This window comes from Varanus komodoensis, unplaced genomic scaffold, assembly GCF_004798865.1.
Source record: "Varanus komodoensis strain SLA01 unplaced genomic scaffold, ASM479886v1 scaffold9, whole genome shotgun sequence".
In the NCBI taxonomy this organism is placed as follows: Eukaryota; Metazoa; Chordata; class Lepidosauria; order Squamata; family Varanidae; genus Varanus; species Varanus komodoensis.
The window spans coordinates 5359015-5381647 of NW_025336598.1; the positions used below are offsets into that span (position 1 = coordinate 5359015).

Genomic DNA, 22633 nt, shown 5'->3' on the forward strand with positions numbered 1-22633 from the left:
GATTACCTTCAAAGGACAGCAATGCGTCACTCTTCCCCTCCTGCCGTCCCCCACTGCTTCTAAAAATTGTCATCCATCTTTGGAACCCAGTCAGAAAGAATTATGTTTGCTGCAAGGGTAGATTAAGTCCACTGTGAGGTCTTGAGTGCTTTTTTTGAGTTGGAGCTGGGACAACAACTACTCAGGAGTATGTTTTAGCAATGTCCCACAGATGTTCATTTTTGGGAGAATGTCATTGCATTGGAATCAATATTGTAATGGAACATTCCATAATGTTTACTTCCTGAAAGTAAATACCCACTCTTTTAAATACTTGCTTCCTGGAAGTTAACACATATTCAAAGCAAATGGATTTTCTGTGTCCTATTGTAATTACTGATATTATAACATTAGAAAATAAATACTTACCTCTTATAATGCAATTTGAATGGGCAGTATACCCACCTGTGAATGGAGGCTTATCTCAGTATCTGGTCTGCTTTTACTGAAATAAATGTATTATTCTTAAGTATTTCTACACATGTGCACATGCACACTGAAATATATCCATTCAAATCTACTTAACTACACCTTTTTTCTTTTGTCAAAAGTTTATAATATAAATATGTTAAAATAAATAGAACAGTCATATGCCAAAGCTACAGTGAGATTTGTTTTAAAATGCCCTTTGAAAAGATGAACAAATTCTGCCAATAGGAGAAAATACAGCAGCAACAAACAACAGAAGCCAGACTTTAGAAGAAGGTTAAAAGGTTGTTATTCAGCTGTTCAGTCATGTCTGACTATAAGCGATCCTATGGGCCAAAGTAAAAGGTAAACTCTTCATTTATTCTAAAATACTATTCCTGCAGTTGGCTCTTTGCTTATTAACTTATACTAACACATTTTAGAAATAAATTTACTAGTTGTAAAAACTTAGAACATCTTTTAAAACTTAAAAGTTTAGATTAGAACATGCAAAAGCTTAAAACTCATCTTATGGAGAAAAGAGGCATGAAACATCTGAAGCAGGCCCCAGCTTGTACTTGTTGGCACTGACTCCATTATCTTTTTCTTTGATCTGTAACTTCTGCTTGGTATTGATGCTTGTCTGAAAGTTCCTACATTTCTATTACATTCATTTGCACTATCTTCCACAATGGCACTTGAACCTTGAACTTAATATACAGGATGTATAGCATGATGTTAACGGATGGCTTTTAAACAAATCAAACGAATATAAATAAATATTTCAGTATTAATACTTGATATAGATGGGGTTACAAGCATACAGTTGTAGCCTAGTAAGTTTCTTATATATGCATTTGTACATTCATATCTTACATTTATATCTAACCTTTCCAAGGCAACATGCATGAACTTCCTTCTCTCCATTTCATCCTAACAACAATGTGATGTAGATTAGGCTGACAGGCATCCAGTGAGCTTCATGGCCCAGTCAGGACTAGAATCCAGTCTCCCCCAGTCACTGTCCAACACTTTAGCCACTATAGCACACTGGTTTTCAATCTTCCATGAGAAACTGAAGGCTCTGATATACTATTTCCAGCAATGAATTTGATGAACAGATAATACATTTCAGAAAAGCTATTTATTTTTGCTTGACTAGTCCATGCCTGTATCTTCATGAGCTTCTCCATCAAAGTGAAGAGCCCATTTATTTGTTTCTCTCTGGTAAAAGAGGGTTATTTGACGGACTTCCAGATCACTGCAACCAGGTCACTATCCAGAAAAGATCTAGAAGTTCTCTATGTTTTAATTGTTTTGCTCACTGCAGCAGATGGGTCTTTATCTCAGCTGAAGTGAAGGCCTGAACCCTAAGCCTCTGAATTGGTAGGCATTCTCCCATGCATACATAGGTGTCCTTGGCCTTCCTATAATGCCAACAGCTTGGGTGCAGGATGTGGTCAATATAGCTCAGTGGCAGCTGCATCAAACACATCCTTATCTTGTTAAAAACTTTCCACCTTATCGTATCAATTATCAATTTCATGGATACTTTAGAACACAGCACCAGTAGATTAATTGTAACAATGCTCTAGACCAGTGATGGCGAACCTATAGCACACATGCACGAAGGGGCACGCAGAGCCCTCTCTGTCAGCACGCAATCATCCCAGCAGCCATGTGCATATTTGGAAAGATTAAGGGCTCCATGCAACCATGTCACTCATTAGCCGCAACACCTGGAGCTTTCGCATGGCCAGTCACTGAGCTGCCATGGATTACTTTGTTTGGATCATCTTATGCTTGTGAGCAGCTGTTTTCATCTTTGAATAATAACAAATCTGATACAAGAAACAGTGCTGCATGTGTTGCACTCAAACTAACCAAGTATGAGCCAAGGTTTGACAAATTATCAGCATGCATACAACAGCAAATATCACATTAATTGTGCAAAAGCATTTCAATAAAAAGCTGTTTGTATCATTGAAAGCTCTGTTATTGAGTTTTTCTTTTAAGACAAAAGATGTTAATATATGAGTTGTTTTTTCTAAACTAAAACCTCAATATTCAGGTTTTATTGCAGTGTTGGCACTTTGTGATAAATAAATGGGTTCTGAGTTGCAGTTTCGGCACTCAGTCTCTAAAAGGTTCGCCATCACTGCTCTAGACTAACTGTACAGTTTATGTCTCTTTCCCATACTACTAACATTCCATCTACTTGGACTACAAGTAGGAGGGGAGATGCCTAGAGCTCAGGTAAAGGAAAACTTAGGCCAAATCCAACCGAACACAGCTTAGTGTTCATTATTGAGCCTATTCTGTGGCATTGAAGGTGACTAAGAGACACCTTTATTCCACCTGCATCGTGTCCTTGGAGTGCCATCCAGTGGAGCTGTTCTAGGTGGTTTGGGGTCTTCTTCACTCTGTTCCAAAAGAGATATCATTGAACCCTCGACAGCCCACTGTGATGAATGTGTACAACACTCTGAATACAAAATGACTCAGACCTGCTCCAACTTGGACACCACAGTTGTTCCAGTTCCATTGGCAGAGGTGTCCAGAGCACCATCTAATCCTGTTTTCTTGGATCAATTTCAGTTACTGAAGCCTGAGGGTGTAGATGTGGTGCTTTTGACAAGTCTGGCCCACTACTTGCCCACTTGACCCCTGCCCATTATGGCTTATTGGGAAATCTAGGGGGTTTGCACCTGAGTCCAGGAGGCTGTCAATGCCTTCTTGAGAGAGGGAGTGGTGCTGGCCCCTTTAAAGGCAGCTTTAAACATCTCTCATAAAGAAGCCTGGACGGGTGATGCGAACAATTTTAGACCAATAGCCAATATCCACTTTCTAGGCAAGATGATTGGGCAGGTAGTGGGCTGGCAGCTCCAGGCACTTTTGGAGAAAACAAATTATCTAGATCCATTTTAAATGGATTTTTGGCCTGGGTTTGGGACAGAGACTACCTTGTGGGGAGAGAGACTAGGGAGTGCAACCCTGTTGATTCTTCTGGACCTCTGAGTGGCTGCTGATACCACCAACCATGATAACTTTCTGGAATGGTTGGCTGGGTTGGGAGCAGGGAGTGAGTATTGCATTGCAGTGGTTCCACTCCTACTCAGCTGACGGGTTCCAGATGGTGAAGCTGGGAAACTGTTGCTCTGCACCATGGCAATTGCATCAGGGAGTTCTGCAGGGTTCTATTCTATCTCCTATGCTTTTAAACATCTACATGAAACTGCTAGGTGAGGTCAACTGGAGGTGTGGGCTGAACTGTCATCAGTATGCTGATGACACTCAGCTCTACCTCACTTTTTCATCTGATCCAGCCGTGATGATGGCTGTCCTGAACTTGGTACTGGGCTAGATGAGGGCCAATAAACTGAAGCTGAATCCAGCAAAGATGGAGGCTGTGTTGGTAGGCACCCCCACACTCCAACTAGGAAATTTTCAACCTACACTGGACAGGGTTGCATTCTCCCTAAAGGATAAGGTTCATAGCTTTGGGGAGCTCTTGGATCCTGAGCTCTTCCAGGTTTCTCATGTGGGCTTGGTGGCAACGGCTGAGAGTGCCTTTCTTCAGCTTCTGCTCTTTCAGCTACATTCCTACTTGAATGAATGGAACCTTGACACAGTGATACATGTGCTAGTAACCTCTTGCCTGGAATATTGTAATGCACTCTATGTAGGGCTACATTTGAAAATGGTCTGGACACTACAATTAATACAGAACAGGGCAGCATGGCTGCTTACGAGGACTGGCCAGCAAGAACACATGAGCTGCAATGGCTCCCTGTTCCAGTCTGGGCCTGGCCCAATTCAAAGTGTTGTCTTTGACATATAAAGCCCTAAATGGTTTGGAACCAGGGTACCTGAGGGAGCACCTCTCTACCTGCCCACTTAGATCCTCCTCTGAAGACCTTCTCCAAATACTGCCCCCGCCATCCCCAGTGAGATCCAATACTAGGAAGAGAGCACTTTTGGCAGTAGCACCCAGAGTTTGGGATTAGTTCTCACAGGACACACAGCTGGCATCAATATTGTTTTCCTTTAGACGCCAGTTAAGCACTTTTTGTTCAAACAATATTTTGATTAATTTAAGTTTATTTAATTTATAATTTGCTATTGGTTACTTATCTGATTTTGGTTGTTAATATTGGTAGTATTTTGTTATGCAGTGAGTGGTTTTATAATTTTATTATGTGAGATGGTTATGTCCTATTAATTTTACTGTTTTTATCTGTAAATTGAATGAAATAAAAGTTGAATGAAATAAAATAAAAATAAATACATTTGAGAAAGACTAGATGCCAGACACTTTATTTTGGATATCGCTAAAATTATCAAATTCTTTTGCACATTTAATGGGCAAAAAATCTATAACTATACAGTGAGGCAGGAAATTATGCAAAATCTAGATGTTCCAAAAAATTTAGATGTTCTTGAGGAACTAATTGTTCCTCAAGCTGTTTCCTTTGTTTCGGGTAGCAAAAGTTAAACAGGTGCACAAATCTATATAATCCCTTATCCTCTTAGGATTCAAACTGTTGAAATTTGTCATCACTTCAGAGTAACAAATGAACAAGTGAACAGTCCCAGAAAAGGATGAGGTCAATAAGCTTTTGCTCTAGCTCAGCCTTCAGGCTATTGGGAGGTATAGAAATGTAATAAATAAATAATAAATAAATATGTGCTAGCCAGAAAGACTTGTTGCATTTCGGATTTTACATAAAAAGGTACAATATTTCTCTCTGAGAACAAGGTACCCCCATGTTAATATACATTTTATTTTAATCATTATAGATGATATACATCACTTGCTTCAGCTGAAATGCACTGTGTCATCTAAATAAAATGAGGATTCCCAGTCTTCCTTTATGCCCTTTGGATGAGCCTTTCCTGCACAATCTAAGTTTCTGGATATAAAGAATGAAGACATAATTTTCAAATTAAGATAGCCATTTTTTAACAGGAAGGTGATTGAAACTGATTGAAATAAAAAGGTCACTTTGTGCAAAAGTTTCATTATAACTGCCACTATCTTTTTTTAATACATTTCAAATTCAATTTGACCCACACTTTCAATTTATCTTAGGTTTCATTATTAATTGAGTCATAATTTAACTTTATTAATTTTGACAATCTGTTAAGATAACCTGTTAAAGAGTTAACTTAACCTAGATATTTCAGCTCTAGAAAATTATTCCTGAATTGTTTTCCAAAAAAACCCTTGCTTGCTATCCAAATTTATAGAGAAGGCATATGTCTTTTTAAAGTTGACCTGCATCCCTGCTTTTCTCTAATTACAGTGGTACCTTGGTTCACGAACGCCTCAGTTCACAACCAAATTGGTTCACGAACAAACATTTCAGAAAAATTTTGCCTCCATTCACAAGCTCCGCATTGGGTGACGACCATGATCGCGGCCACCTTCCCTGCACAAGCACGATTGCAATCATGCCCATCTTCCCTGCTCGCGGTTGCAGACAGACCTGTAGTCGCTTGCTGTGAAGCATTATGCAATAATAATATATTCAATAATATTGAATAATGGCTCCAAAGAAAGTGCAAAGCAAGTATGGTTATAAAAAGAATGTGCAGAGCAGTAATGAAGGTGACAAGACTGTGCAGGGCAAAAATGGTAAGAAGGAGGTTTGAAGAAAACAACCACTGAGTTGAAGAAGGAAATTGTAGAAAAGCATGAGTGTGGTATTCGTGTGACTGATCTGGTCTCTGAGTACAAGATGGCAAAGTTGTTACTTTGTTGTTCTTTGTTACTTTGTTTCAAATGTTTGTGATAAAATTACAGAATGGGTTAACCTTATTTACATTGAACCTTATGGACAAATTTGACTTGGTTCACGACCAATTCGGGTTGCGACCAGTAGTGCAACAGATTAAATTCGTGAACCAAGGTATCACTGTATGTTGTTACTTCCATAGGCTCATTTAGATTTAACAACAGAATAGCAAGCCATTATCTGCAAACATGTTAATCACATGTAACAGTGAATTTCCTAGAATGCCTTCTGTAGTCATGCATTTACAAATCAAGCTGACAAGTTGTTGACTTAGATCTTTCAAGTCTGCTATTTCTTGCTGATCATGGAGGAACTTATAGACATTGAGGGTGCTAGGCAAATAGCCTCGAGATTTAGGAAACAGGCCACAGTTTCCTTTGTTTTAGATCCATCTACTGAAAGTGCACCTGCTGCTCTATGGTTCTTTCCAAGTTCACCCTGGTCAGTTTAAGTTGTAGTAGGATTTCAGACAGCCAGATGATTAAAAACTTGCTGAATCACACCGTTCCACCAATTATTCTAGTGCCTTTAAACCATATTTTGGGTTGGCAGCTGTTAATTTTCCAGGGAAAGTTGCTGTAATTCATGGGTCCTCAAACTACGGCCCGGCGGCCAGATCCGGCCTGCCATGCCCATTTGGACCCGCCTGCACCCACACATGCTGCCACCCACCTAACCCCGCGCGCGGGGAGGCAGTGGTTTGCTCAGTCAGGGAAAATGATCTCCAAGCGAGCAAGCTGCTGCCCCGTGCACCCGCCTCGTGACGTGTGCCCATCCGCACCTCCCCTTGCTGTGCACACCCGCCCTTGCCTCACCTTGCTGCATGCTCCGCCCCCGCCTCAGTGTGCGCTCCCGCACGCACCACCCCCGCCACCACCTTTCTGGCCCACGCCCAGCACTGGCAGCTTTCAACTGGCCCCCTGGTGGAAAAGTTACCCCTGCTATAATTCCTTGTTAGTTGTTAGTAGCTTTTCAATTGTCCTCTGGCTGAACAAGCCAATTTGTATGGCTTTACTTGCTATAGTATCATATCTAGCACTCATCTCATTTGGACATATGCTTTTCTCCACTCCTCTTTAAGATATGCTATAGTTCACAATTCCTTTGTTCCTTTTTTGGCTGTGCTAGGTGACCTGCATACTTGGGCTATCCTCATTTCCTTCTTTGTCCAGGCTCAGATCTAGGACAGTGTTTCTTGTGGCAAGATAAGCTACTTTTTGGACTGTGGAGGTCCTTGAGATATACCATTTGATGTACCACGATTTTCTGGTGATGTAATTGTTTCATCTGCTGCCTAGCTTTAATTAAGCAAAGGTAAAGGTTTCCCCTTGACAATACTGTCCAGTCATGTCTAGGGGACAGTGCTCATCTCCATTTTCTAGCCAAGGGAGCCAGCGTTTGTCCATAGACAGTCTCCATGGTCATGTGGCCGGCATGACTAAACACCGGAGTGCACGGAACGCTGTTTAACTTCCCACTGAAGTGGTACCTTTTTATCTACTTGCATTTATATGCTTTCGAACTGCAAGGTTGGCAGGAGCTGGGACGGAGCAACGGGAACTCACCCCATTGTGCAGATCCGAACCGGTGAACTTTCGATCAACCAGCCCATCAGCACAGCAGTTTAAACCACTGCGCCACCTGCAACCCATCAGCTTTAATTATGTCATGGCAATAGTGCAGAGCTTGTATACAGCCATCTTGTATAAGTACTGGTCCTATCCCACATCCACCATTGTTATGTGATTAGCACAAATCTAAGACTGTATACTTGCCAGTAAATCTAACTGAATTCAAAGTGGCCTCCATTCTATTAATAGCTAAAGATTTCTGTCCAAGGCAATACATTACCTGACTTCCATCCATCCATCTATATTAATGTAACTTTAAGGATTTACACTCTGGCTAAATCATCTACATTTTAGAATTTCTACTTCTCTTTGTACAAATTCCTGTGATATTCTTTCAATATCAATATTCCTCAAATATACAGCTTTTCATATTGGTTGGAAACTAGGTTATTTTATAAATCCTTCTATTTCTGCTATTAACTGCATGAAGTACTGCGATCCAAAACTAAGAAACCGTAAACTATTAAATCCAGAAAATACAGTCACAAGAACTGTGCAAGAACAAGAAACAAAGCATGTGCTTTACTGTGAAATTTTAAGGATCACCTTGTTCCTGTGATTCTTCATGGATGCTTCCCAATGGTTCATCTACTGACAATGCAAAGGCAATTTCCAAATTTCTCTGATAAATTCTGTCTTCCAAGGCAACTCTGAAACAATATGAAAACCAATTTGGGAAATGCATTCTCAATACAAATCCACCTCCCAAGAAACCAAGAATCTGAAACCAATTTTAGATCCTGGTTGATTCTTCATCCCAATTTCTCAAATTCAGTTAAGAGGGAATGTTATCTCTACTAGCAATGTAAGTTGCCCTCAGAAAACTTTAAGCCAGTGTGAACTGGAACTCAGGAGAACTGTGTTCTAGTCCCCATTCAACCATTAAGCTCTCTAGGTGACTCTAGGGTAGTCACTAACTCTCAGCCTAATTTAACACATAAAACTGTTATTGTGAAGAGAAAATGGAGAGGATGACAACCTTATAGTTTACCTTGAGTTCCTCGGAAGAGGAACAAAGTTGGGATATAAATGCAGTAATAATAAGCAAGTATAAATTCATGTAAGATTACATTTTAAATAATTGCTACTTTGACTACTAGGAATTTAATCCATTTCTTAGCCATCTTTCAAGGCCATAGTGTTTTCAAGATGACTTATGGCTAGAAACAAACTATATTCTTTCCTTTTTTGGGCGGGGGGGGGCATACCTTTTACTTTGTGAACACTTCTGTAAGTGAACCTCCTTTTGGGGGACCTTCTGTTGCTGCTCCATCTTCTCCTTTGTTGACTCTGAGCACATTATCTTCATTTTTTTGTTTGAAAGTAAAGTTCTATCTGCAAAATCTTCTTCTATTTCAGACGCATGTTAGAGATAAATTGCCTCATCTTGGTGCAAATTCATCAAGAGTTGCACCACAAGTCACAAATCAATCTACAGTACAGTAATATATTATATAACTTTAGTTCTTATAATAAAGTCCACTTGGATTAAACAAAGGCGGTATGGTCATACTCAAGGCAGAGCAAGGGCAACTACAGGGAAAAGTATAATCCTTCAAATTGCCCTTTCCCTCATTACCAGAAACACGCACTGTAACATGTGAAAAAAGAAAATGGCCTCCTTCCCTTCCAACTTTAGCTCAGGTAAGGTGTGTACAATGGAAGGCTTTCTGCTATCCAGAGCCTCCTTTCCCTGACATCCCTGAGATTGGCAGAGCAGAGTTCAAAGCCACAAGGGGAATAAGGTTAATTGTGTTTCTAAAGGAGTGAAAAATATGTTTAAATCCAAACATAATATAAAATGGAGTTTGAAAATGCAGGCTTTGGATAGTAAAAATGTGAGTGTTATTATCTATCTTGTATGCTTACACATTTAGAACACTACAAGGTCAAACACACACTAGTAGAAGAGCAAACAGGTAAGCTGTTATAAAAAAAAATGAACACACACAATCTAGAGGGGTATTGGAGAGCTTCTGTTCTGCTCCATGGTTATTACATTATTGTTAACATCTAAATGAAAGCGTAAGAAAGGAAAGGAGTAAGAAAATCGACAATTGGAGTCCAATGTCATTAGGACTCTGATGCACAACTCTGTTATCTATTGCTCAGAGTCATGTGAAGTTGCAAGAGTACTGAACTGGTGCCTGGAATTGTTGATGAAATGAAAGCAAGTTTACTGGTGGGTGATTCATCTAATTAGGCAAGTGTGATTGACCTTTTTCTGAATAGAGTCGCACTCTCCCTTAAGTATCTGGTTAGCAGTCCAGAAGTTCTGTTAAGGTCCGGCATTGTCTTTGAAGGCCTGTGACTTTAATAACATGAACCACTTTCTCAAGCTACAATTGATATGACAGCTACAGCTTCCCTGGACCGAGAAAACCTGGGAACAGGTAATCATATACTAGCATGCGTGTGCACATGTATGCACAGCCAGGGAGCTTTGGTTGTGGGGCAATATAGAAATGAAATAATACTACTACTACTACTACTACTAACAATAATAATAGTTTGAACTACTGTAATGCATTAAATGCAAGACTGCCTTTCAAACTGTTTGACAGTTTCAGTAGGCACAAAATGTTGCAGCTAGATTTATGGAACATACTTTGACAGTAATAAAACACTGGTTTCTGTCCTGCTTTCAAACAAAATTCAGAGTACAGACCTTTAAAGCCTTTAAACAATCTCAGACCAAATCTAGTCCTCTTGATTTCAATTTAGCTTTCTGGCATTTCCAAGAGAGCCATACTCCCTCCTCCTGGCCACACCCACTTTCTCTTGAATACTGATCATTTGGTGTTTTTCCAATTTTTACATTATTTCCCCCCATTCTAAAAAGCTGAAATGCCACTCATATGGCTTAGTTACTGGTAGTAACAGGTTTAAGCTAAAATATATTTCTTTTACTTTTGGCCCTTCTGCTTTGCCTTTGAATGCACCTACCAGTGGAATACAGCTCCCCAATAGCTTCTCTGAAATTGAATTTGGCCCACAGGCAGAAAGGTTTCCCACCTCTGCCTTAAGATCTCAAGAATTATTTGGTTCCCTATAAATTTGCCTACATGTTGAGATCCTCTTCAGGGACTCCTCTTTGGGTGCCCCTACTTTGAACAGATAGGAACCTACAATTGGAAGTCTTCTCTTTTGAATGCATTGTCCAAGAGGCTCATATTGCTGCCAATCCCATTACCTTCTCTACACCAATTCACTTTATTTTGTAAAAGCTTTTTAGAGTGGTTTTATAATGTTCATATTTGCTTTATAATTCTGCTTTTAAATAATTACTGATTATACTTGGTTGATTTTGTTAGCTTTTAAGATATAAATATATGATTATTACTGGAATGTATCATTACAAGATGGGGAATACTTGGCTGAACAATATTGCAAGTGAGATGAATCTCAGAATAGTTGTACATCACAAGTGGAATATGAATCAACAATATGACTGCAAAAAAGGGCAAATACTATTTTGCTTTAATAAAAGTATAACTTCCAAATCACATGAAGTACTAGTGACTTCCAGGGGAGTGGCAACTCGAATGGCAGTGGCTTGATGCTTCTCCTTTTTTATCTCATTCATGAAGGTATTAAATTGCCTCCTAAGACGTATTATTTGCCTGTCTAATTGACAGGTGAGCATAAAGATTTTGTCTAATGTTTTGATAATAACAAGAAAGCGAGATAAGATTGCCTCGAATGAGGTCAGAGTCCGCAACCCCTCACATGTACTTTCTCTTTTGTTTTTCTTCTCTCTCTTTTTCTTTTGATTATTCTACTTTGTATTGTTTTTCTGCTTTTGCCAAGGGACAATAACAACACTTTAATTTGCTACAGTTTGGATTTTTAAGGCATTTTCTGTTTGCAAACTTTAAAGGGACTCTGGAACGGACAATAGGATGATTAACAAAGTTTTACATGCAGAAGGATGATTAACAAAGTTTTACATGCAGGCTGTTTAAAGTTTCTGTTTCAGAATAAGAACTGAGAAGCATGGATGCTATAAACTGACCTTGGCATGAGAATACTAGCTTGGAGTATTTGTGTTTATGTTGTGGCTTTTTAATGGAAGAATAACCGCATCCTCCAGACAGCTTGGAGCTGAGGCTGAGATTTTTTCTCAAGGCATTCTTGTTTGTATGCTTGGAAATGACTTTGAAACAGAGATTTTACAATACCTTGTTTGACTTGTAATAAGATCTTATTTTGAGAATTCTCTGCTATTATTCAAGGAATTAAGTATGGACATTGCCAACTGGTCGTGACTGAGATTTCAGTGTGTTGGAGGAGACGATCTCTCCTTTTCTTCACCGCCATTTTCTGAGGAGTGGCTGCCTATGTGAGTTGAGAGATTCTTTGTCGTTGTTGCTGATTTGACTGATGTATGACTTGTTTTAAAAGGCAACTGTTTTAAAAGTGCTCTGACTTGAGCTAGGAGGGGAGGTACGATCGTCTGGATATTTTCTGGATATTTTCAATCTATGAAAGACCCTCTGCTGTGAAAGCAAAGCTGTTACAGTGTGAATGGGCTCCAGAAGGCCTAAAACCCAGAAGAAAATGGAAAATCAAAAAGCTTTATGGGACTGACCAGGACTGAGTATTTTTCGCAGCAAAACGGAGTGGCCAGGAGTGGTTGGAGAAAGGAACATAACAGATAAGCCCTCCCTGTACCATTCAGAGAGAGAATGGAATCTGACAAGAACGTGTGTGTTCAAGATAAAATACTATGATCTTGGCCTTGGCCTCCATTGAAACATCCTTACATTCGATGTTTTCTAGCAGACACTAATCTGAAATTCTTTGGTGTGCTCCAATAGCCAACGTATAATGGTCCTGTTGTTGCTGCACTCTTTTGCATCTCCTTTCTTGGGAATTAGGATGTCGACAGAGTATTTCCAGTCTGTGGGCCACTGTTTTGTTTTCCATATTTGCTGGTATATACCTGCTTGGATTTGGACCAATAGGGTCAAAATCCTGAATGCAACTTTTCAGTGACTATCAAACAGAGTCAAAAGAACTATTACAATGACCAGTGCAAAGAAATAAAAGAGAACAGCAAAAGAGGAAAAATGAGAAACCTCTTTCAGAAGATCCAAGAAATCCAAAGGAAATTCAAACCTAGATTAGGAATGCTAAAATATACACAGGAACACACACTATCTGAGTGGAAGAAAATAGAAAGAAGATGGAAAGAATATATAGAAAAACTGTATGGAAGAGATGGAAGGATGACAGACACCTTTGAAGCGGAATCCTGTGAGGAAGAACCTGCAATATTAGAAAGCAAAGGTGCTCTAAAAGTACGATAGAATACCAGTGCGCATAGAGTAAATAGGAACCAATAGAACTATTCCAAACTTCAGAGAATGTATCAGTTCATAGCCTAACAAGAATATGCCAACAAATATGGAAAACAAAACAATGGTCCACAGATTGGAAACCTTCTATATGGTAATGAAGAAATTAATATTGTGAAAGATTTGACATACCTTGGCTCAGTCATCAACAGAAAGGAAGACTGCAACAAAGAAATTTGAAGAAGACTGAGACCTGGGAGGGCAGCAATGAAGGAACTAGAAAAGATCGCGAATTGGAAGAAGGTTTCACTTGGAACCAAGGTCAAGATCATTCACTCTGTATATTGGTATGAAGCTGGAAAATGAAGACAGTTGACAGGAGGTAAATCAAAGCATTTGAAACATGGTGTTAGAGGAAAGCTTTGTGACTACCTGAATCAACAAAAAGACAATCTAGGTCCTAGATCAAATCAAGCCAGAACTTCCCCTAGAGGCAAAAATGATAAAACTGCAGCTGTCATCTGACACAGACAATTATGCTGGGGACAGCTGAGGGCAGAAAAAGAAAAGGAAGACCAAATAAGAGATAGATTGACTCCATAAAGGAAGATGCAGCGTTGAATTTGATGTCATGAACAGGACAGTTTGGAAGCCTTTCATACATACACACACACACACACACACGTCTCTCTCATAGGGTTGCCTTAAGCTGAAGACAACTTGGCAGCATATAAAAACTTGCAGTAAATCTTGTCTATAGTCATGTCTGAATACTTGCCATGTTGCCTCTGCATAAGCATTTCAACCATGGGTCTTTTTCAACATTTAATGTGAAAAAAGAAAAGTATAAAGATGGGGACTAATTTGAACTTTGTACTAATTTGAATTTGTACTAATTCAAAACTAAGCCTTAACTAGCTTTCATCTTTCTTTGCCACTGAATTGCACATTGCATAACTACTGAAAAATGCTTTCTGAAAATAAAATTTGACCTCTTTTGACATGGATGACTTACCATCATTGCCTGCACTGTCAAATCCATAGTAATCAACTGCTGTCTTATTCCTGAGAAAATAAGACATTAAACACCTTTTACCCACTCACAGAACTATAATGCATATGTGAAGTTAGTATCCAAATGTCATTTAAAATACAATTCTTCAGAATTAAAAATATCAGTGTATCTAACCATTACTACTTTAAAAAATTTATTTCTGAAAATATATATTATAAAATGTGACAGAACTAAACAGCTGCTTCCCGCTTAAAGGTAACCTAACCAAGCCTTTCTTTCTGGCGGAACTTACCAGTTCTGGTATCTTTTCTTCTGTTAATTACTTGTCAGAACTAAGTCCCAGCACCTGTTTTTGGTCAGATATATTTATTATTTTACTGCCTGGTCTACAACCTTGATATAAAGTCTGGATTTAAAGTCATTTCTCACAAAGCAAGGTGCCAGTGTACCTCCAGCAGGCCTCCAGCAGCTGCGAGCCAAAATGCAGCTAGAACCAAGGCTAATGAAATACTAAATAACTTGGTGTAAAGAACTGTGAAACATAGCAGGATCTCTTCAAACACTGATGAATCAACTACCATTAGTTTTTTTTTTTTTAACCTACATTGATTTTATTTATTTAAAATATTTCTATGCCGCCCCCATCGCAACAAAGCCTCAGGGTGGCTCACAAAGAATACATAAACACATACATAAATAATGATAATATAACTATTAAAAGAAAATCATTTAAAAACCCCCGGTGCATTCTCGGCTAAAAATGTTAAAATCCTAATTAATTCAATAATTTAACAATTAAAATAAGTTTTAAATAAAATTTTGTATATAATAGTTATAATCTCAAAATAATATTTTTGGACATTATTTCGTTTTTATACCACCCGATAGTCAAAGCTCTCTGGATGGGTTGCAGCAATCTATAAAAACAAGATAATGCAATAAAAATATAAAAACAAAGAAACATGAAAAATATAAGCACCTAAAACAAACATAAAAGAATGGCCCTTTAAAAACACCTGGGATGGATAATCCTCTCATGCACATGGGTATTTAAGTAAACATTTAAAGTACTAGGCATAAAGGGCCATCTTAAGCTGGTCCTGAAAAGATCATAGAATCATAGAATAGTAGAAATGGAAGGGTCCAACCCCCTGCTGTTGCAGGACACCAGTTTATACCATCCCACACAGATGGCCGTCCAGTTTCTTTCTGAATGTCTCTAGTGTGGGAGAGACCACCAACTCTCTAGGCAGCTGGTTCTCTGTTGTATTGGTCTGACAGTCAGGAAACTTTTCCTGATACCTAGCCTGAACCTGGGCTGTCACAACTTTGATTGAATATTCTGTTTCCTACACTTTGGTATCAACAAGAAGACATCTTGAACTTCCACTTTGTGAAAGCTTTTGAGGTATTTATAGAGGGATATCATAGAGGGATAGTCCCCCCTCAGTCTGCTCTTCTCAAGGCTGCCCAGTTCATGCCCAACTTGACAAGCTTGGCATCAGGCAGGCCATATTGGGGAAGTTGTTCCAAAGATGGGAGCCACCACAGAGAAAGTCCTCCTCATTGTTGCCAATGTGAGCCTCCTTTAGAGTTGACACTGGAAGAAGGCCCACAGATTTAGTATAGTGGCCAAGTAAGTTGTAATTGAAAGAGGCACTCTGACTTGTTTTTAGTACTTAAGAGGTAAAGGGATTCTGTGTACACAGATTTGAAAAAGAACAGTGGGATTAAGCTCTTTTTCTCCACTGTATGTTTATTTTATGACATATTTGCTGTGAAGAAGAGGCATGTGATCTCTGCAGACACAAATTCACAGTTTTAAGAATTGTAAAACCAAGCATTTCTGATAATACCTTTTAGATTGAAAAATTGCCCAATAATCTTACAAAAACCTCTGGAAGAACATGACATTGTGAATGGATTAAAGGAATTCATTTACCAAAAATTTTAAGCTTTGCTTGAATATATCTTCATGAAACATAATTAAAAATTACTCCTTATTTCATGTTGAATAATCTTTGGACTATTATATTGTTATTTATTTTATATTGTTAATTTTATATTGTTATTTTTGTATTTTATTTTGTGTTGTGAGCCGCCCCGAGGCTTCGGCAAGGGGCGGCATAGAAATGTTTTAATAAATAAATAAATAAATCTTAAATAGGAAAATAGATTTCCCTCAAAAAGCATTTCATTTTTAAAAATCCAATTTAAATTTTAAAAATCTATTTTTTAATGATTTTTATCCACACTGGACTGCCCCATCCCGCTTTCTCAGCTTGATGCAATAAAATGTATCCAATCATGACTGCGCGATAATATTTTGAAATGGCTACACAAAACAAAGAATGAAGCCACACAAAGCCAATGAAAACATGATGCAGATTTGGGACATTGTCTAACCTACTAAATGGGTGAGTACTTAATGTAAGTGTTTGTCCACAATTTTAATACTCTTCCCCAAGAAAACACAATCCAAGAGTCCTGGTACCTTTTTCTCTTGAAAAAAAGCACCAATAACTCTAAACTAATAAAAACAGAGACTTCTAAAATATTATGACAGGAAGTGCAGTCTGATGTGGCTGCCCATAAACATCCAAAATCAGAGGATTATGAGCCTCAGACTATGGGCATCCTGTCAAAGGAAGGAACAGCATGGAAGTGAAAATTGCTCCACCCTTCTGCCCTGCAAAAGACTTAAGACACCCAGACAGCTAAGTCTCAGCAATGTTGTTGTTAGTCGCGAAGTAGTATCCAACCCATCGCAACCCCATGGACAACATTCCTCCAGGCCTTCCTGTCCTCCACCATCCCCTGGAGTCCACTCAAGTTCACGCCAACTGCTTCAGTGACTCCATCTCGCCACCTCATCCTCTGTCATCCCCTCCTTCTTTTGCTTAGATGTACTTATAGTCACAGACATCTGGATATTAGTTATGGCCCAGTTATGGTGGGTTGCTTTCACAATGCTCATTCTAGGCTGTGAGCAGGGGGAGACTGAACAATCACAGATGCACACTTTTATGCTGCAATATATTTAGATTATTTTGTGGCATTTATTTGTATTGTTGTGCTGCGTTTAGTTTATATTGATATAAACTTTTAATTTTTCTTCCTGTTATATAGTGTGTGTATGAGTCACATCAAGACTGCTTTCTGAGATGCAGCACATATATTTAATAAATCGCTGTAATAAATAAAGAAAACAACGGCTTACCATCTACCGTAAAAATTTAAAACTAGCTTTCAAGATAACACTAGCAACAGCATCAATAACTATTAACAAGAATAGCAGTGTTATTTGTCAACAAATAACATCGGCAAGCCCCTGGTGAATGAATATAATGGCATTGCAAAGATGAAATGCCACAACAAAAAGGGTTCTAATTCTTGTCGTCAAATATTTCACATCAAAAAATGAATAAAATGAAATCTCAGTGGCTAGGCAATTATATGGGACAAGTATTCCTCCTGAAATTATAGGGAAAAATAGCTTTCTTCAAGCAGATCTCTCTAGAAAGCAATGCACGAACTCATGATTTTGACCTTTTCTCTCAGCTGGATTTTTAAAGAAGCAGTTCGCTCCTGCCTCTGTTTTTAAATTTTTTTGAAGGAAAGGACCTCTGCATGTGTTCGTAGGCACATTCCTAACCACGCGTGCTCTGACTGAGACACAAATAAATGATATAAAACAAAACACCGACCTCCGCAGCTGCCGCTCCATTTTCAAACAGTATTTATCGCTCCAGCAAAGCAAGCGGAACACGGCTGAAGGGCGGGAGAGTAAGTGACGTCATAAGGGCGAGTCGACTTCATAAGACCAACCGAAAAAGCCGGGAGTATTAGAACATGCGTAAATAAAGGAAAATAGCGTATTTCCAGGTAAGAATATGGTATTTATAAGCTTACAAGAAAAGCATTATTTTAACTTTCCTGGAAAAGAAGTCGAATTTTAATGGAGAATTCCAGAATATTAGCATAGCTATGATTAGCAACGGAATGGGTATGCCCATTCCGTTAGGAAACGTAGTGATAAAGTAAAGAGGTGATTTCTCCCCATATCTCTAACCACGACAGAACCTGAATTAGCGTATGAAAAAAAATATTGCATTTAAATGGAACCGACCCATATAAAACCCGCAGGTTACCAGTTTGCATTAAAAGGTTTACTGATTCCACATGAAGCAAAATAAGTACATTATGTATAGTCAACATCTGAAAGGACTGCTAAGGTGAGTTCCCTGAAGTCTATTTCCGACCAAAATTCAACTACGTGCGCCCATTCAATAACATATACTAACATTTCACCTTATATGTCAATAAATCAATAAACATACATTCTTCTCATGAGGCAAAAACGTAGTAAAAGCATTAAAAGATAATTACGTTCTTTTTGAACGGAAACACTGGAAATGGAGGCTAGTCTCAAGCATGGAAAAACGCTAAATTCGTCAGCCAGTCTTCCGAGGAAATAAATGTGAAAGAATCGGAAGTTGGGTTACCGTGTGTAACTCTAACTCTTAAGATTTGGAGGAACTATAGCTTTATCGTTATAAAGAAATACGGCGAGGAGCATTTCTAGTTACCGCGGCCGGAAGCGGTGCGGAATAATAACGGAAGCAAATTTGGAAAGGTGGAGGACGGGGATACGAAGAAAACAACGAAGGTAATAAATAAGTGTTGATTAATTGTTCTTATTGTTAGTCGCGAAGTCGTGTCCGACCCATCGCGACCCCATGGACAACATTCCTCCGGGCCTTTCTGTCCTCCACCATCCCCGGAGTCCACTTAAGCTCACACCAACTGCTTCAGTGACTCCATCTAGCCACTGATTCTCTGCCGTCCCTCCTCCTTTTGCCATCTATTGTTCCCAGCATTAGGCTCTTCTCCAGGGAGTCATTCCTTCTCATTAGGTGGCCAAAAGTATTTGAGTTTCATCTTTCACTATCTGGCCTTCCAAAGAGCAGTCAGGGTTGATCTCCTCTAGGACTGACCGGTTTGATCGCCTTGCGGTCCAAGGGACTCGCAGGAGTCTCCTCCAGCACCACAATTCAAAGGTCTCAATCCTTTTGCGCTCATCCTTCCTTATGGTCCAACTTTCACAGCCATACATTGCAACTGGGAAAACCATAGCCTTGACTATACGCACTTTTGTTGGCAGGGTGATGCCTCTGCTTTTTAGTATGCTGTCTAGATTTGCCATAGCTTTCCTCCCCAGGAGCAAGCGTCTTTTAATTTCTTGGCTGCAGTCCCCGTCTGCAGTGATCTTGGAGCCCAGGAAAATAAAATCTGTCACTACCTCCATTTCTTCCCCATCTGTTTGCCAGGAAGTGAGAGGGCCGGATGCCATGATCTTAGTTTTCTTAATGTTGAGTTTCAAGCCAACTTTTGCACTCTCCTCTTTCACCCGCATCAAGAGGCTCTTTAGTTCCTCTTCACTTTCTGCCATTAGAGTGATATCATCTGCATATGTGAGGTTGTTGATATTTTTCCCAGCAATCTTAATTCCAACTGGTGATTCATCTAGCCCCACCTTTCTCATGATGTGCTCTGCATATAAGTTAAATAGGCAGGGCGACAGTATACAGCCTTGCCGAACTCCTTTCTCAATTTTGAACCAATGAATGGTTCCGTGTCCAGTTCTCACTGTTGCTTCTTGACCCGCATAGAGGTTTCTCAAGAGACAGATAAGATGGTCTGGTACTCCCATCTCTTTAAGAACTTGCCACAATTTGTTGTGATCCACACAATCAAAGGCTTTAGTATAGTCAATGAAGCAGAAGTAGATGTTTTTCTGGAGCTCTCTAGCTTTCTCCATGATCCAGTGTATGTTGGCAATTTGATCTCTAGTTCCTCTCCCTCTTAGAAATCCTGCCTGTACTTCTGGTAGTTCTCAGTCCACATACTGCTGGAGCCTAGCTTGTAGGATTTTGAGCATAACTTTGCTAGCATGTGAAATGAGTGCAATGGTGTGGTAGTTTGAACATTCTTTGGCATTGCCCTTCTTTGGGATGGGAATGTAAACTGACCTTTTCCAATCCTGTGGGCACTGTTGAGTTTTCCAAATTTGTTGGCATATTGAGTGTAGCACTTCTTCTGCATCGTCTTTTAGGATTTTGATTAGCTCAACTGGAATATTGTCGCCTCCACTGGCTTTGTGGTTGCTCAGACTTCCTAAGGCCCATTTGACTTCACATCCCAGGATGTCTGGCTCGAGGTCAGCGACCACCCCATCATGGTTATCAGGGACATTAAGCTCTTTCTTGTACAGTTCCTCTGTGTAATCTTGCCACCTCTTCTTAATCTCTTCTGCCTGAGTTAGGTCCCTGCCATTTTGGTCCTTTATCATGCCCATCTTTGCATGAAACGTTCATATCTCCAATTTTCGTGAAGAGATCTCTGGTTCTCCCTATTCTATTGTTTTCTTCTGTTTCTTTGCACTGTTCATTTAAGAAGGGATTCTTATCTCTTCTAGCTATTCTCTGGAATTCTGCATTCAATTGGTTGTATCTTTCTCTTTCTCCCTTGCCTTTCACTTCCCTTCTTTCCTCAGCTATTTGTAAAATAGTCATCATAGTCATCATAGGGGACTTGAATTTCCCCAATATCTATGTGAGACCTAGTGAACAAAGTGGCAGTTATGGGAACTTGTGGGCAAAGTGACCATACCATATTTGAATGTTTGTTTCTAAAGGAAACAAAACTCAAATGCAGCCTAACATGTACCCTGGATTTTAGGAAAGCCAATATTAATGAACTCAGAACAACTGATAAGTAAAGTCCCATGGTGGGTGACTCTAATGGTAAGATAGATGGGAATGCTGAAAAAAGAAAATTCTAAAGGCACAATTACATACAATTTCACCAAGGAAAAAGGTAGAAGACAACAAAAGAAGCCCGTGTGGCTTCACAAAATCCTTAGAAATGACAACTGTGGCTAGCGAGGGATGCTACAGGCAACAAGCATATTTTCTTCAAATATGTGTGCAGTAGAAGACAAAGGAAAGAAATGAAGGTTTAGCTACTCAGTGTGGATAGCAAACTGATAACAGATGACAAAAGGTGGAAGTGCTCAGTTCCTCCTTTAATTCAGTCTTCTCCCAGAAGATCTGTGACCTTCCTGATGAAGAAGAAGTACAAGCTGAAGTAAAAGGATGGCGAACTGCATATGGTTGATTGACAGGCATATGGTGAAGGATTGACAGGCATATGGTCAAGGATCGTCTAATTGGGTTGAATGATTTGAAATCTCCATGGATCAATGAACTCCATCCTAGAGTCGTAAAGGAGATGGTGGACAAACTTTCAGAACCTCTATATTTTGTCTTTGAGAAATTATGGAGGATGGGGGAAGTGCCAGATGACTGAAGAAGGGCTCGTGATGCCCCTGCCTTCAAGAAAGAAAAAAAGAAGAACCTGGAAACTATTTATCAGTAAATCTGACATCAATCCCTGTCAAAGTTCTGGAGCAGATTATAAAGCAGTCATTCTGCACACACCTTGAAAACAATACAGTGATTACTAGGAACCAAAGTTGATTTCTCAGGAACAAATCCTGCCAGACTAATCTGATTTCATTTTTTGACTGGGAAAGAGCATGCATTTGGGAGATATCTTGACTTCAGCAAAGCTTTTGATTAAGTGCGACGTGGCCTTTCCAAACCTACTATTCTATGAATCTATGATATCCTGATTAGCAAATTAGCTAAAAGTGGGCTTGATGGAACAACTATCAGGTAGCTGCAGAATTGGACTCAAAGAGTGCTAATCAGTGGCACCTTCTCAGACTGGGGAGAAGTAACAAGTGGGGTACTGCAGGATTCAGTCTTGGGCCCAGTACTCTTCAACATTTTTATTAATGATTTGGACAAGGAAGTGCAGGGAATGCCTCTCAGATTTACAGGTGGCAAACTGGGTTGGATAGCTAATACCCTGGAAGACAGAAGGCAGATTCAAGGTGATCCTGATAGATTGGAGCACCTGGCTGAAAACAAGAGAATGAAATTCAGCAGGAACCAATGCCAAGTTCTTCACCTAGGAAAAAGGAACCAAGATGGAGAATAGTTGGCTCAACAATACTACAAGTGAGAAGGATCTCAGAATTGTTGTAGATCACAGGCTGAATATGAGTCAACAATGTGGTGTGGCTGCAAAAAGGACAAATGCTATTTTAGGTTGCAGTAATACAAGCATCATGTACAAATCATGTGAAGTACTAGTTCCCCTTTTCCTTAGTACTGGGTTAGACCTCATCTGGAGTTTTGCGTCTGTAGAGGACATCACATTTTAAGAAACATAGAAACAGAGTGAGTCAGAAGGGGTCTCCTGGGCCATCTAGTCTGACCCCTGGCTCTAACTGGCTCCACATGACATGCCTACCATGTGCATGTCCAGCCTATCCTTAAATACCTTCACCCATGGGGCTATAGAAACATTGGG

General features: G+C 39.4%; 2 protein-coding genes across 16 annotated transcripts in view; one reads left to right on the forward strand and one right to left on the reverse strand.

The window, feature by feature from the left end:
• The window catches only part of RAD51AP1 (RAD51 associated protein 1), a 36416-nt gene extending 18320 nt beyond the window's left edge, over positions 1–18096 (reverse strand). Inside the window, exons 1-4 of one of the 5 annotated variants that reach the window (XR_006413525.1) lie at positions 17899–18094; positions 14192–14241; positions 9085–9226; positions 8423–8526 (exon numbers count right to left, since the gene is read on the reverse strand). Coding sequence is in view for 4 of the 5 variants with exons in the window: in XM_044418025.1 (XP_044273960.1) it covers positions 8423–8526; positions 9085–9226; positions 14192–14241; positions 17899–17918 (316 nt within the window). In the remaining variant the exon portion in view is untranslated. Of the gene's footprint in view, positions 1–8422; positions 8527–9084; positions 9309–13368; positions 14887–17898 lie in introns of those variants that run through there. The other 4 variants (XM_044418025.1, XM_044418021.1, XM_044418024.1 and 1 more) reach the window with 4 other exon arrangements.
• Positions 10141–22633, forward strand: part of CUNH12orf4 (chromosome unknown C12orf4 homolog) — a 74606-nt gene continuing 62113 nt past the window's right edge. For 6 of the 11 annotated variants that reach the window (XR_006413524.1, XM_044418006.1, XM_044418016.1 and 3 more), the window contains exon 1: positions 18713–18860. The gene's annotated coding sequence lies outside the window, so the exon portion shown is untranslated. Of the gene's footprint in view, positions 10270–12111; positions 12219–16472; positions 16609–17807; positions 18077–18712; positions 18861–22633 lie in introns of those variants that run through there. The other 5 variants (XM_044418007.1, XM_044418008.1, XM_044418009.1 and 2 more) reach the window with 5 other exon arrangements.